A 16,299-nucleotide genomic window follows, 5' to 3' on the forward strand; every position below is an offset into this window, starting at 1 on the left:
TGCCCTGAGCCCTGAGAATATTCCTTATCTTCTAGTAAGGCTGCTTTGGTATGCTGGAGACCTTCTATCGCACGGTACGAGTTGGGTCAGTTGGTTTACGGCGATAGTGATTTACGGTGAATGCCTGCTTCTGCCCTGGGAACGGTCAAGGTCAGCAGTCACGTGCAGCACGCCTGTGCAGTGGGACCCCGTAAACACCAGGCACCACACTCAAGGGGGCTTAGCTGGTTGGTGGCAACTTCCATGCGTTGTCACACACTGCTTCTCAGAGAAGTAAACACACGCAAGAGACTCTACAGGTGAGGACGCCGGGAGCCTTCTCCTGGTTTCTCCTGGACTTCACCCTATGTGCTTTTCCCTTTGCTGATTTCTGTTCTGTATCTCTTTGCCATGATGCTCTGTGCCTCTGACTTTAACCATCTTTCTGCATTCTGTGGGTCCTTCACGTGAATACTTGAGCACGGATATGGCCCTGAGAATTCTCTCCACAATAATCAAATCAAAAGTTAATATTTTTTTTTTCTGCTAGAACCAAACAAATCACAATAAAAGGCCCAGATGAGGAAAGATCTTGGTGCACGTCTCTCTGTAAATTCTCTGACCATCACTGATAGCGACAGCTCTCCTGTATCATTAGTGGCAGCAGTTGCTAAGCTATGAGAGTTGATAAGGTACCAATGCCCATATATTTTTATTATCTGCCATCTCTCTTGTGTCCTAGTAAAGATCACATGCAGATGGGGATATCATTATCTACTTTTACAGAGGAAGCAACATATCAAAATAGTGAAAAATGGGGTTTAAATAAGTAAGGGAAAAAAGGCCTTTCTTTAGTAATCAGATTTTTTATAAGATTCTCCATAAGACCATGGTTTCATCCTCTCTACAGTGAAGGTAACTGGGTTGATTTCCAAAGGATCTGGGGAAACACAAAGTGGCCAGCACTATGCCTGTCACAGAGGAAGTACCCTAGGCTACCTTGCTGGTTTTAATGTTTGGGGTTTCTCAATATATTGATAACAGTAGTCTCACATTCTCCCTGTGAAATTTATCCACAGCCAGATATTTGAACCTCATTCTCCTCCTATGGCCTAAAGGAGGGCTTTTTATTTTATTTCATTTTTGTTGTTGTTGTTGTTGTTGTTTTTTGTTTTTTTGAGATAGGGTCTCACTATGTAGTTGAGACTGACCTGGAACTCACTATGTAGCCCAGGCTGGTCTGGAACTCACAGTGATCCTCCTGCCTCAGCCTCCTGAGTGCTGGGATGATAGGCATGCGCCACCATGCCCAGCAAGGAGGGCTTTTTATACAATGAAAACACTGCCCCTCTGTTGTTGGGGACACATTCCTTGACAGACTTCCCAAGCAACCGAAAGAGAACCAATTAATTTAGGTAATGCAGTTTTCAGCATATAAGCAAGTACTGATCCCATCTGAAGATCTGAAAAAACAAAACAAAACAAAAAACCACAGGCTCCATCAAAGATGAACTGCATTCCCTCCACGGGACATGGAAGGATGCAGATAAAAATTAAGGCCAAATGTGGGCAGGAATGAAATAAAATCTGATAAGACAGATGGGGGAAGGAAAAGGGAGAGGCGAAGTAAATTGCAAGCAAAAGGGGAGTCAAAGGTAAACAGATGTACAAGATAAACTCTTTGAAGTGGAACATTTCCAGGCTGAAAATCCTTTGCTTGGGGACTTAAATCTGGACTCTCCTGTTCCAGTTCACTGAAGTGCACTGCATTTTATTTTGGCACATGTGTAAATTATATAAAACATCGCAGAGCCGAAGGTCATTGTTCCCAAGGAACTGCTCCTCTTGGCCACTGTTCTGCATCTAGTTCAGGCTGATCCTCTGGGTGGTTGTGCAGAAACAGGGCCAGACAGGCTTTGAGGGGCGCAAGGGGCAGCAGCTACCTTTCAGATCCGTGCTGTCTTTCCAGGCTGCCTAGGCAGCACCCCCAACAGCAGGCTCTGTACCCAGGATTCTGGCTAATGCTACTGTTATTCAGATTGCAGGAGAGGAATTGGAAAGACACTCACTCAAAAGTGTGCCTGAAGGGTACCCTCTTAACTCCACGGGGGACACTGAGAAATGCAACTACAAGGAACAATGCTGCAGGAGGGCCCACAAGATATCTTCCTTTGACCCAATTCTGAGATGAATCATGGTTCACAGAAACCAAAAGCCCATTAAAAGAAACAATACCTTTGTACAGATAATCCAAGGTCAAATACAGCTGCCCTTTCGAGTAAGCAATCATAGAGTGCTGTATCCAACTTCTTCATTTCTAAACTTCATATTAAGATCCCAATCCACTATCCCATCACCTGACCAGTACTGAATCATGCGGTCCATAGCCGGGCTACTACTGACATGGGCATAATCCAGGTGACTTCAGTGATCACCCTAATCCCTTATACTTATATTTCACTGGATAGTCTGTGAAGGTCTAGTGCACTCATTATTCTACCCGATCCTCCTTATAACCCCAGAATAAGCCCCTTTCAAGACCTGTCTGCCTTCCAAATGGGACTTTGCAGCCAGACACGCTGTTCTTTTAATAGTCATTCATATGTTCCACTCTCAAGACCAGGAATTCTTATTTTCAGCAGATGTATCCCCACAGAAACTCCTTTCCTCCCTCCCGCTAATAACAATAAAATATTAATAACAATATGACCAGGACCACTGTTCATCATCATCTTCAAGGACTTCAAGTTGATTTCCTCTGCTTCACTCTACTTTTGGTCTTGTGCTGGGGACCGAAATGTATCTTAACTCCGCATTTCATTAGATCTCACCTTTCCCTGTTGATCGTGTCTCATGAGTAATCTAACTCAGTTCCAATCTTCCTTTGTAGGTGGGGTGCTCTCCAACCACAGACATGAATTATGTGTGTTCAAGTGGTGCATTTTATGAATCTTGTTAAGCTTTGCCACCTTACAACCCATGGATGGAATATTTAATCAGAGAAATGAGTTGGCTGGTATGATATACGGTATGGGGAGTGCAGCAGTATGTATCTAAGCAGCAACTGAGAAGTAGATACATCTGCCATTTGTCAGTACCACCCTGGCACCTTAGTTCACTCTTCTATTATTTATTTTGATTTTGTTTTACTTACTCATGAATGAAAGGTGTTTTAAATCAATAGTTTTGTTGGGCAGATAATATGGTCATTTCTAAGAGATACTACTTTTTTAAAAAGCATTTTGCTTAGAAGGCAAATGAACCTCTCACAATTACAGGGAAAGGGTAAGAATCTCCTCTGAGTAGTTTTTCATCCAGATTCTTGGAAGCATTATTTCCAACTACTCCAAATAGCTTCAGGTAAGCTGTGGGGAAGAGATGATTTCCTTGATATCCTACTTCTATGAGCATTTTAAATTTTATTTAAACTTCAAAATGGTATGGCCATTTGCATATACGTGGGCCAAAGTCTTCAAGACTCACTTCCACCTTAACTGACTTATCGATCGTTTGTCTTGAGAGCCTACAGGGATCTGAAGCTGATTAGACTCAGGAAAATAATTGATGCTGTTAGTTTTATAGGAAAATCCCCATCTGTCCTCGGAGAAGATTTATATATGTTCATGCGATATGCTGATTTGTGTATATCTACTTCTGGAGACTGATATTGAATAAGAATTTAAAAGAATAAAAATGACTTGAGAGTTCAGGGGTAAAAAGCATTCAAAAGAAAAGACCTTTTGCGATAGCTTTCTAAACACTTCCTTTAGTAGGAAGAGTGTGTGTGCAAGAACAAATGTCATAATTTATCAAAGCAAATTAATACTGCTCAGGTAGTAATTAAAGGTCCTCATTAAGAAGTGCAACTGCTTTCCCCATTCCCACCCTGCATTAGCAATAAAAATGCACCAGGGGCATCAAAAGGTTATACACAAAAATCAATAACTTGCCATTTTATAATTAAAAGAGAAAATAAATGTTAGGGACAAGTCCACTAAATTAGGAAAATTACCTTTAGGAGAGATTGAAAATATTGATTTTGATTTACAAAATATGTGAACTTTTCATGCCCCATTCTGAGAGACAATTGGAGGCTGGGTTGTTAATTCTGCAAAAGCTTCAGAAAATCAATAATTATGCTATGGGAATATTATGAAATTTGTCATTAACAGTGTCTTATATATGGACATGACTAATAAGTCTGGCTTTCTATCTTAGGCAGATACTGGGCTAGCTTACAAAATATCCAGAGAAAATCAATGACAAGGTTTTCATTTCAGTTTTGAGGCACACTTTGAGTGGTGAGATAAACCCAGACTCTTTATAGCTGGGGAAATTTAAAACACTTTATAAATTCTTAGCCATGGACATATAGATGGATGACATCAATAATTATTCCTGGGTATGGAAATAAATATATTCTACATCTACATCACTGTATATATCCATTCTATGGTTTTTGATTTTAAACCACCTTCGTCTTTAGTGCCTATAGGTCTTAAAACCTTTCCAAGAAATTGTGCTGTGGTGTTGAAACTGCAGCGATATTTCCCCACATTTCTGAATACTACAATCTCTGTCTACCCACACACACACACACACACACACACACACACACACACACACACACAGGAATACTGAGGAGAAAGAAAACATCTAGTTATTTGGGTATTAGTTATTTTGACTTCTCTGACCATTTGGGGGATTTGTAATACCTGTCTCTCTCCATGTGCCCCCTGAACAGACCGCCATCTGCTCTTCCCACAAATTAACTTCCCCCAAAAAGACATTCGGAGGACTATCAAACTAGTCCTCCTGGGAATTGAGTAGAGTCTCTTGTTCTAATAGAATGCCCCAAAATTAGCAGAGTCAGCATCTCAGCTAATTTTCCCTCATGGCAGAAGAGTAGAGCATCAATTCATTCATTTTTCTTTACAAATGTTTTCTATGGTGCTGACAGTGTAGCACTCTTCTTATATTAATTCCTTCAACTTCAATAAAATCGTATAAGCTGCCTACTATTGTTATCCCCATTTAACAGGTGAAAGAAACTGAGGCACAGAGAGGTTAAGTAACTTGTCCTGAGTCACACTGCTGGGGAGCTATGATTTGAGCGTGGGCTGTCTGGGTGCAGGTTCCATGTTCCTCACTATGCTGTGTATTCTCCCAGGAGGTGGGTTTCACAGTGTAACCTTGGAAACTCCCATGGTAATGTCCATCCTCCCCCACAAGAGGCAACACAGCTACTACTATGTAAGGCTGAGGGAACTTTATCCAGGCCTCTGCTAAAGAAAACTCACATGTGAAGACTGCATGCTAACACTGCCTATCTATCTAAACCCAGAACCCCACCAGCATACGGAGCCTGCGCAGATTTATCAAATTTTTAATCTTTGCTTTTTTTATAAAAAAAAAAAAATATATATTTTTTTGCCAGCCAAGATAAATTTCACATGTTCCTCCAGGATGGAGGCTTTGTATTAGGAAGCCCAGAGAAGTTAGGCATCCCAGGAAGAAACCAACAAGAGGTATGACTTACCGTCAAGAGATCACTAAGTGAGTGCGTCTAAGATAGATTGGTTTTTTATTTCACCTTGGTCAAAAGCAAGAACCCCATCAAAGAAGGACTCCTTCACCACGCCTACGTGTCGTGTCCAGTCTATCCTAGGATCCTGGCTGCTCTCTGCAGGCTACTTGGTGAGGATGAAGGCCTGAGGCAGTAGTGGCAGAACAAACTGAGCACATCAAGGCAGGAAACCCCAGCCTCCGGTGCATCCAGTCTGCCCTCTCCCCAAATTGGGAACCTGAGTTTTCTAAGTGAGGGGGCCCTTGGTGCTAACAGGCTGAGAAAGGGTACAGAGATGGACATGTCTTTGAAGTCAAAGTACAGAGAAGGGGGATTGCTAAGGGAAATGGATAAATTGAAAAGAAGACAATTTAAGTTTTCCTCCTTTTTGAAATGGGACTCCTTTGGGTAACTCCAAGTCACTGCCATGTTATTGGAATAAGGAAGCCAACTCTCTGCTTTGCCAGGAAAAAGAAAACGCGACCAACCCCAAATGGAAATGTGTAACTAAAAAGACACATTCAGGCACATTGGAATAAAATGGGCATGGACCGCTCTCTTTTTGTTCAATGGAAGATTGAACAAAGCCTTGATGTTTTTTTAGGGCAAAACCAATATGAAATGTCACAGGGAGCAGGGCTCCACAGGATTCCCCTTTAGTCTTGAAAGGGCTTAAAACTCTCTTGGTTTTGCCCAAAGAAATCATTCAGAAGTTGTTAGGACAGGGAGTCACATGGTTCGGATTATTTTACAAAGCCCATTATTTGTTGGCAGGCAAAGCACACTGAAAAAAGACGAAGGAGATTGCGTGCACTGAGAAACTCCTTACCTGCATAGAATTCAGGACTGTATACTGCACCCACAACGGGGTTCAATTTCCAGCCTGGAAACAAAGGTATAAAACATCATTACCACATTGGATTTAGCAACTGTGTCACTGCAAAGTAACCACATTTCCAGTAGGTTGAAGTATTTTTAAAATATATGTATTTTAAAATTAAGGGACATCCAGCCTGGGCATGCATAAAATGTTTGAAAACTATACATAAAAATAGATTTATGCCTTTCTTTGATTTTCTGCCAATGTGAGGTAATGGAATGGAAAAATACTGACTGGCTACAGGTGAACCATTTCAAAATGATACAATTAATTTAGTACCATATCAATATTTTTAGTGCCACTATAATAATTTCAATTTTCTGTTTTATTTCATATATCACTGCTAGATAATCCATCACATGTAGCTTTGCATTAAATTTACAAGAATTTGAAAGCTTGCATAAACAAAATCCTTTGCAGGAATACATTCCAATGATTACCATTCTAATTATGACCCAGAAATACTAGAAAATTCTACACTGCTTTATGACTACCAAAGAAAGTGGTATTTTATCCCCTGGAGATTTAGTGTGGAATACATTTTAATGCATCCAGGAAATGTAAAACTTAATCAATGCATGATATATAAGGTAACTTTCAAATAACCTGCCTATATGATTAATAGAATCCTGTAATTTTTCAAATGCTCTGTATATGAAGATTTCTTTAAAATGAATCCTGGCCCTTCAGAAATTTTCACTCAAGAGCATACCAGAATATTCACAAAGTGGGAGGCACATTACAGACCCATGGAGCTTATTGAGGGAACAATCTCTAAAAAATGGTCATGTTATAGGGTAGGTGATTGTTTCCTGCTCCTCCTGGAAAACTGCCAGGAGAACATTCATTATAGAACTCTTGAAAGACAAAGGAGGGCTGGTGTGCTTCCTTGCTCTTCTGTCCTTGGACATAGGGTCAAATACTGAAGGACTCTGAATAATTGTTCCATAGGAAAGGCAATGGTAAAATGGATGAGAGGGAAGGTATTTCTAACAATGAGACTTCTCTTAGGCTTTCCAGAAGGGAGATACATGATTTCTCACTCAACCTAGTGATCCAGTTCTAAAAGCAGCTGAGATATATTCCTAAGGTCCACCAAGGAAGAGAGAAGCTCAGTATCAACAGATAGGCCCCAGGATGTATTGAAATCTAAAATTCTCTAGCACTTTGTAACAATGTTTTGTTTCTAAGAACTTTCAGTTCCAACTTGAATATTTCCCAAGATGGCTTTCAAGAGAGTTTTTCAAAGTCCCATACTTGGATTACCTAGGAGGCAAAATAATGGAATTCCTGGGTTCCCTTTTAGAACTACAGAAACAGACATGAGATTCTGAGACTTACTGACCCCAGTGTTTTTTAATACTTTGTACAGTTACCTTCCTCTGTTATACTCTGAAATTTCACCATTTGTTAAAAAAGAAAATGCTCAGTTCCTGAGGACATGGGACTTGTGTCCACATTTGAACTTATTTGGAATCTAAGGGAAAAAAAATAGAGCAATGTACTTGAAATCAAAGATTTGATGGTCTTTAACTTTGTCGCCCTTTACAGAAATTTTGAATCTGTAAAGTAAATCTACCTGGAATCATATTAAATGAATGATTAAGTTATTAAGTTATTATTCCTCTCCTCCATCTCTTTGCTTCTACTGTATACCTACTTACAGCCTTACTTTTTTTTTGGCAGTGGAGTTGGGGCCTTATCACACCCTTCAACTCAGGTTTTCTTTCTTATACACACCCTTACTAAAGTATCTCCCTTAAAGATTTTCTTTTGCATATAAACCTGGGGCACATATTAATTTTAATGTCACCCACAATGGTTTAAATTATGCAAATGATCTTTTACTTCCTCAAAGAAACAGATTTCTCAGATTTGCCTAGAAACCACATTTCTGCTCTCCGTTTTTATCTTCCATAGCTCTTTGGACCAAGAAATCTGTCTACCTGTCTAGTCATCTCTCTAGGATATACTGCCTGTCTGTCTATCATCTATCTATCTAATCATCTATCAATTTACCAAGTCTGCTAATGAAAAATTGTCACTCAGTTTAAAAATAATACAAATTAAATGATACTGTCATCAAGACAACCTTGTCACCTCATGTCTGCAAGTATTAATTGAATTCTAAAGGTAAATGAATCTGTGGAAGGTCACTGCTTTCCTCATCAGCCGAGAATATCAACGCAGATATTATCTGCTTCCCATCCCTAATTGTTCTCCCTAAACAAAGCTCTCCACTCTTACTATACAGAAAACAAAATCTTTTCAGAGCCCCACAGCAGGAATGAAAACTCAGTGCTTCCCGCCCCACCAAGCTCATCCTCCCCGAGTCTTCCCTGTTTTGTAGACGGCATCTCATCCACTTGTTTGGTTGCCCAGAACAAACTTCTGAATCAGGAGTTCCATGATTCTTCCTTTTTCCTCACGGCCCATATGCAGCCCATTAGGAAATCCTCCTTGTGAAACTTGGAAAGGTCTTCCTTTCTCCACTGTCATCATTCCAGGAAGGGACACTCACCTCTTCTCAGAACAGTCATGAAGCAAAAAATGCCATAGCTTCTCCACCTCCTCTTACCCCCACCCCTCCTCCCTCTCCATCTGTGCTATTTACAGGGCTGAAAGAATTCCTACGATGGAAACTACATGTCATTCTGCTACATGAAGTTTAGTTGGTTCCCTCTAAACTCATGATAAACAGAAATTCCTCAACTTGGCCAAGAAGCCCACAAAATCTAAACTTTGCCTATTTATTGTGCACCGCTGTTCTCTTTCTCCAACCTCTAGTGACACTGGTCTTTTTAACATGAATAAAACCATCCAAGCCCATTCGATATTCAGGGCTTCAGTCTCTCAGCTTGGAGAACTCTCCCAAGTTCTTTATGAAATCATCTTGGTGCTCTATCGGTCTTCAGTTTCTTCCCAGAACATTGTCACTTCATGTCACCCTCCTGCCTTCCTTTGGAATTACTCTTTGATTCAATGTGCAGTTGTATTTTATCCATCGTTGTTAACAATACTCCCTAGATTTACCTCCTTTCTTTCTTTGCTTGTTTTTGATTCTTTTAATATTTTCCTTCATTAAAATTAATGTTAAGAGTGTTGAGAAGACTGCTGTCTACCATGAATCTCCAGAATTTGGAGCTGTGTTTGGTAAACATCAAGTAGTCCATAAACATTTCCTTGGGATTATTAAAGGGATGGAATGAATAGGGAGCTTTTTTCTAATAGACTCATTCTCTTTTGACTAGGACGGTTTCTTTCCAGCCTGCAGGGACCTGCCTCCTAATAGAGTATAATCTAATGAAGAAGGACCCTGTTATGGATGACTGTCTTCCAGGAAAAAGCAATGAGAATCCAGCCCTTGAAAATCACCTCTGCTCAGATTTGCTCAGACTTCCTCAGACTTACACACCTCCAGTAGTCTTTGGCAAATATATGCAAATTATATGTAAATGAACTCATACTTTTTGTGACTCCTTGTAGTACCTGGAAGAGACCCTTGGGATAACCTTGCTGAAGATATGAGCCTGCATTCTTAGGAAGATGGGCAAAATGATCCCATTTAAAATTACTTAGGCAGTTTGTGTAAGTCCCCAGGCCTTGCAAATTCAGAGATTTTGATCAAGGACATTAAACCAAACAATGAGGCTTACAACAAAAAGAGAACAGCTGATAAAGCCCACTACCTCCAGCCTCCCACAGCCCCCCACACAGCAAAGCAATGGAGCAGAGCTCAGCACACAGTCTTGCTGAAATCAGAAACATGAGCAGTTTTGGGAGACCCTCTGGGGCTCGGCCTCCAGGGGCTACTGCATCTGAATCAGCACTCCCCTCCATAAAGTGAACTCCTCCAAGATCACATGCCACCCTTTTTTTTTTTTTTTTTTTTTTTTTTTAAGGAAAACACTGGCCAAGATTCCCAGTGCTAACTACTGCTGTAGTGGGTGTTCAAAGGCACAGAAAACCCGGCCCCTGCCTTCTCTAGGGCTTTGCTGGGGTGGATATCCAAGAAACAAGTTCCAGAAAGTCACCTTAATACACTGCAGGGCTTTCAAAACTGCATACATAAGCTTCCTAAAGACATGTACAAAGGATGCCAGGGAGCCAGCAGGTGAAATGATGGAGGAGGCATAACCCAAATGCCGGAAAAAGGAGAAGGTAATTGCACATTGTTTGGTTGTGTGTTTTATTTTGTCTCACTCAGTGTATCTTTTGGCAATATGCTTTCATGACTAAAATTTACATTTTACCTGAAATACGTGACGTGAGGTTCTGCAGACCCTGGTAGAGGTGGCACACTGAAGTTAAGGAATCCCCACAGATAGCTCTATTTGAAGTGACCAAGGCTATCATGTTTAACTTCCCAGTTAGTAACCACAGTCACTGACCTGTTTTATGCTCTATCTTCTATTGTTAGTCTATGATATTTTGTCTTCTAGTAGAGAAATCTGCTTTACTCACTAACAAAAGATAGTTTAAGACTGAATTTCTCAAAGACCCTCTCTGTTTGCTTTACGCTTGATTTCACCTGTGCAGCCCTTCTTTTGTTTTTGTTTTTGTTTTTTTTTTTGGTACCGGGGATTGAACTTGGGTCCTTGCGCTTGCAAGACTGGCCACCGAACCACTGAGCTAAATCCACAGCCCCGTGCAGCCCTTCTTAAATCTGAATATTTGATCCTTAAATTGGGAATTCAACTTGCTCTCCACAGCAAAAAGTGAACAATATTACGACTTAATGTTGAGATCACTGTGTATCTGGATAATATTGTACTATGATCTGAAGTAAAAAATATAGGGCAGTATGCATATCTAGCATGGTGTTGAGTCCTTTCCCTCCCATATTAATCACAAATGCTTGTGATATAAGTCCATTATATGCTCAGTTCCTACTTATGATAACTTGGACAAGGAGAGTTTAAACAACTTTCCCAAGGGTCAATACCCACTGACTGGTATAGCTGTAGTGAACAAAGTCCACTTCTCTTTAAAGTCTACGCTATTTTTGTCCAGTAGTCACCATTCCTAAAACCACTAAGCAAACAGAAGAGCCATGTCGAATGAACCTGCACTTCCTTGTCTCCTAATAAATCACTCCTAATGTAATTTCCAAGTCATTTCACGGATCCAACACTTGATACCCAATGAACACAGGAATCCCCCACTCCTCTTCATAGGGAAATATTCTTGGGAGGGATAACAAAACAAAAATACCAGCCGTGCTTTGTGGGGCTTTCTGGCTAGAAGAATTCCCGAAAGCATATATTTCATTTTTCTTATCTCCACATTTAAAAGTCCCGAGAATGTAATCGGCATCCTCCAGGGTCTTCTATAGCACAGTATCCAAGACAAAAAATTTCTCATTGCTTTTAGTCCCCAGTCTCATTCCTCACTGGAAAACTCTGCAGCTGTTAGCACTTTGGCTGGATACATAGTTAAAGGAATTCATGAATCTGATATTGGCAGTAACAGTTCTATTTCACCATATGAAGATGACTTCAAAATTTGATGACTAGTAATTTATACTTTTGTTAAAGCATAATTTTGATGGTTTGTGATCATGAATTTATTTTTTCATTTAAATGCAACTCTACTGATTCTGTCTAACCCTTTCTTATCATAACCACATCCTCTTGTTATGTATTTGAAAGGTCCCTTATTTTCCCAGTTCTATTGTACTGCAATTTATGGGAAATGTTACTTATAATGGTCATACTTATGAGTTAAAAATTGGAAGAGCTTTGAGAAATGCTTGTCATTAACTATCAAAGCTCTCTATAATCTCCCCTATAGAAGCCACTGACTCTGTATAATTGAGATTTGCATTTGTTCTGTAAATCAGTTGAACTGTGACCGTCCATCCACTCCTTACACGCCAGACTCACAATCTGTGACAGGAATAATCCTACGAGCATGCTTTTCAAGCCCATGGATGAGAGACCCACAAGGCTTGTTCCTAGAAACTAAGAATGTATGCACGTGGGATATTTATGCCAACATTGGGCAGGAACTTGAGGTTGCACATTTACTAAATCACTGGCTACTGTCGTTGGCTGCCATTTGGATGCACTTCTACAAACTGACGGAGCAAAGTAATGCCTGCTGCACCCAGAGGCCTGACCACGAGATTTTATCATTTCATAATAAAAATAAAAAGCTTAATTAATCATTTCCTCTCATCTAGCCTGCTTCTGCATCTTTAAGACAGGGAGAATGATGTCCTCTTTGCCAGCTAGGATTTTGGTTCAGTGCCTTTAAAATGCTTCACATAATGCACGCAGTGCTCCAAAAATGCCGGATACTTATAAATGGGGTTTGAATTGTGTCCAAAAATCCGATAGGCTTGGTTTCAGTGCCAGAATATGACACTGATCAATAATGCTCTCTTTAAATATATGTATGGCTTAGGGAGTAATATTTTGCTTTCTTTGTTTCACTCTTCTCACTCAGCACATACGAGCTCCTTTGCACCAGCACCCCAAACCCTGGGCTTTTACACACCTATACACACGCAAAATGCGACTTCACAATGAAAGAAAACACACAACTGGCTGATGTCATCACATATTAACGCTGGCAGATGCATAACTGTTATTTCTACGAAAGTAGAAAGGCATGACACCTTCATCCACAGTTTGCTTCATTTCAGAGCTTGGCTTTCAAAATCTGTAGTTAAGAATATGTCTTGGGTACTGGAGCTAGGAGAAGGGGCCAGCACCATAAACAATCGTGGTCTTTTGAGTTAGAGCCATGTTATGTTGACAACAAAAGCGTTAACTCTTCAAAATAAAAAATAAGCTGACTTTGCCAAATTGGTGGCTATCAGCAGAGGAAGAGGAAAAACAAAACTACCAAATGCTAATATTGTTCTTTATAACAGAAAGCCAAAACCAAATACAAACAAGCAAACAACTAAATACTAATCAGCACTGAAGTTCTGAAGAAATACATAATAATTATATATATTATATGTTATATTATAATGCATTAATTATATAGTACCATATATATATATAATACCATATATATATATATATGTATATATATATAGATGTTGGAACTAGTAAATAGAATTGGTTTAATCTGTATGTTCTAACACTGTGAGGACTTCATTTTGCTTTATAGAAGCCATTTAAAAATAATGAACACCACACCATTTATATAAAAATGTGAACACAAGATTCTGAGAACTTTACATGAACAGCTACTGTAGGTAAACAGAGAGAAATACAGCATAGAACTACAGCTACCTACATGTGATAGTGGCTTCTGCTATGGTGGACAGTAAGAAACCAGGTAAGAAGTAGTAGTAGTCAAAATATATGGTAGGCATGTTTGTACTATTTCCTTACATAAATTTTTTTCTTTTCAAATAAGCCCGTGTTTTTAGGTCTCACATATAACTGTAACTTCAAAAATAGGAAATTCACATTTTTTTGTTTGATTGCAATAAGATCACATTATTTTTGTTTATTTATTTTTTTGTTTTTTTGTTTTTTGAGACAGGGTCTCACTATGTAGTTGAGACTGACCTGGAACTCACTATGTAGCCCGGGCTGGTCTCGAACTCACAGTGACCCTCCTGCCTCGGCCTCCCGAGTGCTGGCATTACAGGCATGCACCACCACACCCAGCTAAGATCACATTATTTTTGAAAACTTAGAAATCAAACAAATGATGTCATCTCGTCTTGCAATTCAATACAATATTAACATTTTGCTGGAACTACTACCATCACTTCAAAATCATGCAATACACACTTCTTAATCATTTAAGTTACTTTACTCATTACGAGGCCCTTCACTGTCTTTATCCTAATTTTAGTAGGTATGATATTCTATTCAATGCATTTTCTGTAACTTACTATATTAATTTTTTAAGTGTTGATACAATTAAGTGTGTGATTAATGTTGCACACATTTCCTCTTAAGAGATGTTTATTGTGAGCAGGATTAAAGAATTAAAGTGTTTGAACATAGTTAGCATCCTTCATACACATGTGAATTCTTTCCAGCAGGAGTCTGCAGCAATGTTTTTTATAAGGGCAGAAATGCACTGTTTGGAGGAGCTTTGAAAGGGAGTACCCTTTCCTGGCCCCAAATGGTCCCAGAAAGTAATTCATGCGCACACATTCTTCCCTCCCTGTGGAGCTCTATTCTGAGCACGCTGCAAGTGACTCCAAAAGCTCAGTAGCTTTGGAGAAGATGCAAAGTCAAAGCGAAATCATGTGGCCACACTTCCAAGAATAAGTAGCCATCAATGAAGAGATTGTAAGAAAGAACAAACAGATAAAACCTCCATTTTCCCCCTCAATTTACTAGAATTAAATTACCCAAATAATTCCTAAATAATTACTGGATCTCAGTCCCTAGTGGGAGTTATTCTAGAGAAACAAGAACAAGGGCATGCACACTTAACCTGAAACTAAACGTGCCTTTGCTGCGAAAATAATCTTATTGATTTAGGTGGCTCCCTGTAGCAGTAGGTCAGGAGCAAAGACGCAAGAACCATGCTGAGGGAGACAGTTTGCTCAAACAGATTACCTGGTTAAATAACTTAATAGATACAAAAGCAGAAGGGATTCCTTAGAAAAGGCCAATCTCTACTTACCATTTGTATAGGGGTTGACGGTCTTTTTATTTGTCATTACGCGTGCCGTGGCATTATTTACCTATGTACATAGAAAACTCAAATGAGCTCATATTCCAACCCCAGCCCCAAATTCAATTAGTAGCATGCATTATGACTGTGATTACTTATTAAAAACAAAACAAAACAAAAAACTAAAATGCATTTTAATTTATAAAAGGCAGTAGGTGCATAACAAAATCATACATTTTATAATTACATTTACTTCATAACCATTTTAACTTACAAATCATTTCAATAAAGCAATGTCATCTCATTTAAACGTTTAATAAAGAGACAGTAAAAGCAAATTAAAAGATACTGCATAATTGAAGATTTAAACGCATGCGTGTACTCCATGGTAACACAGAAACGATAAATCGTCTTTGAAACATAAAATAAAGCTCATATGAAAGGACATGCAGTGGAGTAGAGAGGGGAGAGACAAGGTACAGGGGACAGAAATGTCAAAAAAAGGGACAAACAAGTTTTAGCCGTGTGCAACACCGAAAGGGGAGAACCGTCAGAAAGCAACATCTAGCATTCGACACTTGGAACAGAGCCTTTACATCGCAGGGATTAACAAATCATTCAAGCTTCCAAGTCACAGCTGACGAAAGGATCAAAGAGAGGGTGCATTGTGTGACACAGTATGGAGTTAACGATCTGAGTAAGATGTGCACCGGTCATGACTCAATCCAGTCAGAGCCTCCCAGGCTAGCTTAAAACGTACACTCGATTACAGGCGTACCAATATCCAAAAAAAAAAAAAAAAAAAAAAAAAAATAGAGCATCAAGAAAACTTAATACAACAAGTCAAAAAGTTCACGTGGTATATATATATATGTATATAGATATATCAGCACTAAATACGTGAAACGGCAGATGGACTTCACCACTTACCATTCACCACCATCGCCAGCATGGGTTTGTATACAGTTACCATGGTTACTGAGAGTTTGGTGAGGGGCCTAAGCGTTACCGTCGAAGGGGGAAAATGAAAGGCAAAATACGCAACATCTTACTCCAAAGACTAAAGCATTTGTAACTGGTATTTTTTTTTTCAAGTTTTAACAAATATGACCCTCTGGTTATGTTAAGGGGGATCCCAGTGGTACAAATAGCGGACTTGGACTGTCGGAATTTTCGTATTTACATTTTCAGTGAACAGGAAATCCTGTTTGGTGATAGATCCCCATATAATCAAGAGAATGCAAAATTTCAAACTGGCTTTTTGTAAAAAAAA

The 16,299-nt window shown here is 39.4% G+C and overlaps 1 protein-coding gene across 14 annotated transcripts in view; it reads right to left on the minus strand.

The window, feature by feature from the left end:
• Positions 1-16,299, minus strand: part of Rbfox1 (RNA binding fox-1 homolog 1) — a 1,859,632-nt gene that overhangs the window by 87,382 nt on the left and 1,755,951 nt on the right. For all 14 annotated transcript variants that reach the window (XM_019210635.2, XM_019210636.2, XM_010644147.2 and 11 more), the window contains 2 exons: positions 15,036-15,096; positions 6,375-6,428 (listed from right to left, as the gene is read on the minus strand). In XM_019210635.2, the coding sequence (XP_019066180.1) occupies positions 6,375-6,428; positions 15,036-15,096 (115 nt within the window). The remainder of the gene's footprint in view (positions 1-6,374; positions 6,429-15,035; positions 15,097-16,299) is intronic.

The sequence above is a fragment of the Fukomys damarensis genome, unplaced genomic scaffold, assembly GCF_012274545.1.
Source record: "Fukomys damarensis isolate Sample0158 unplaced genomic scaffold, DMR_v1.0_HiC HiC_scaffold_34, whole genome shotgun sequence".
Classification (NCBI taxonomy): Eukaryota; Metazoa; Chordata; class Mammalia; order Rodentia; family Bathyergidae; genus Fukomys; species Fukomys damarensis.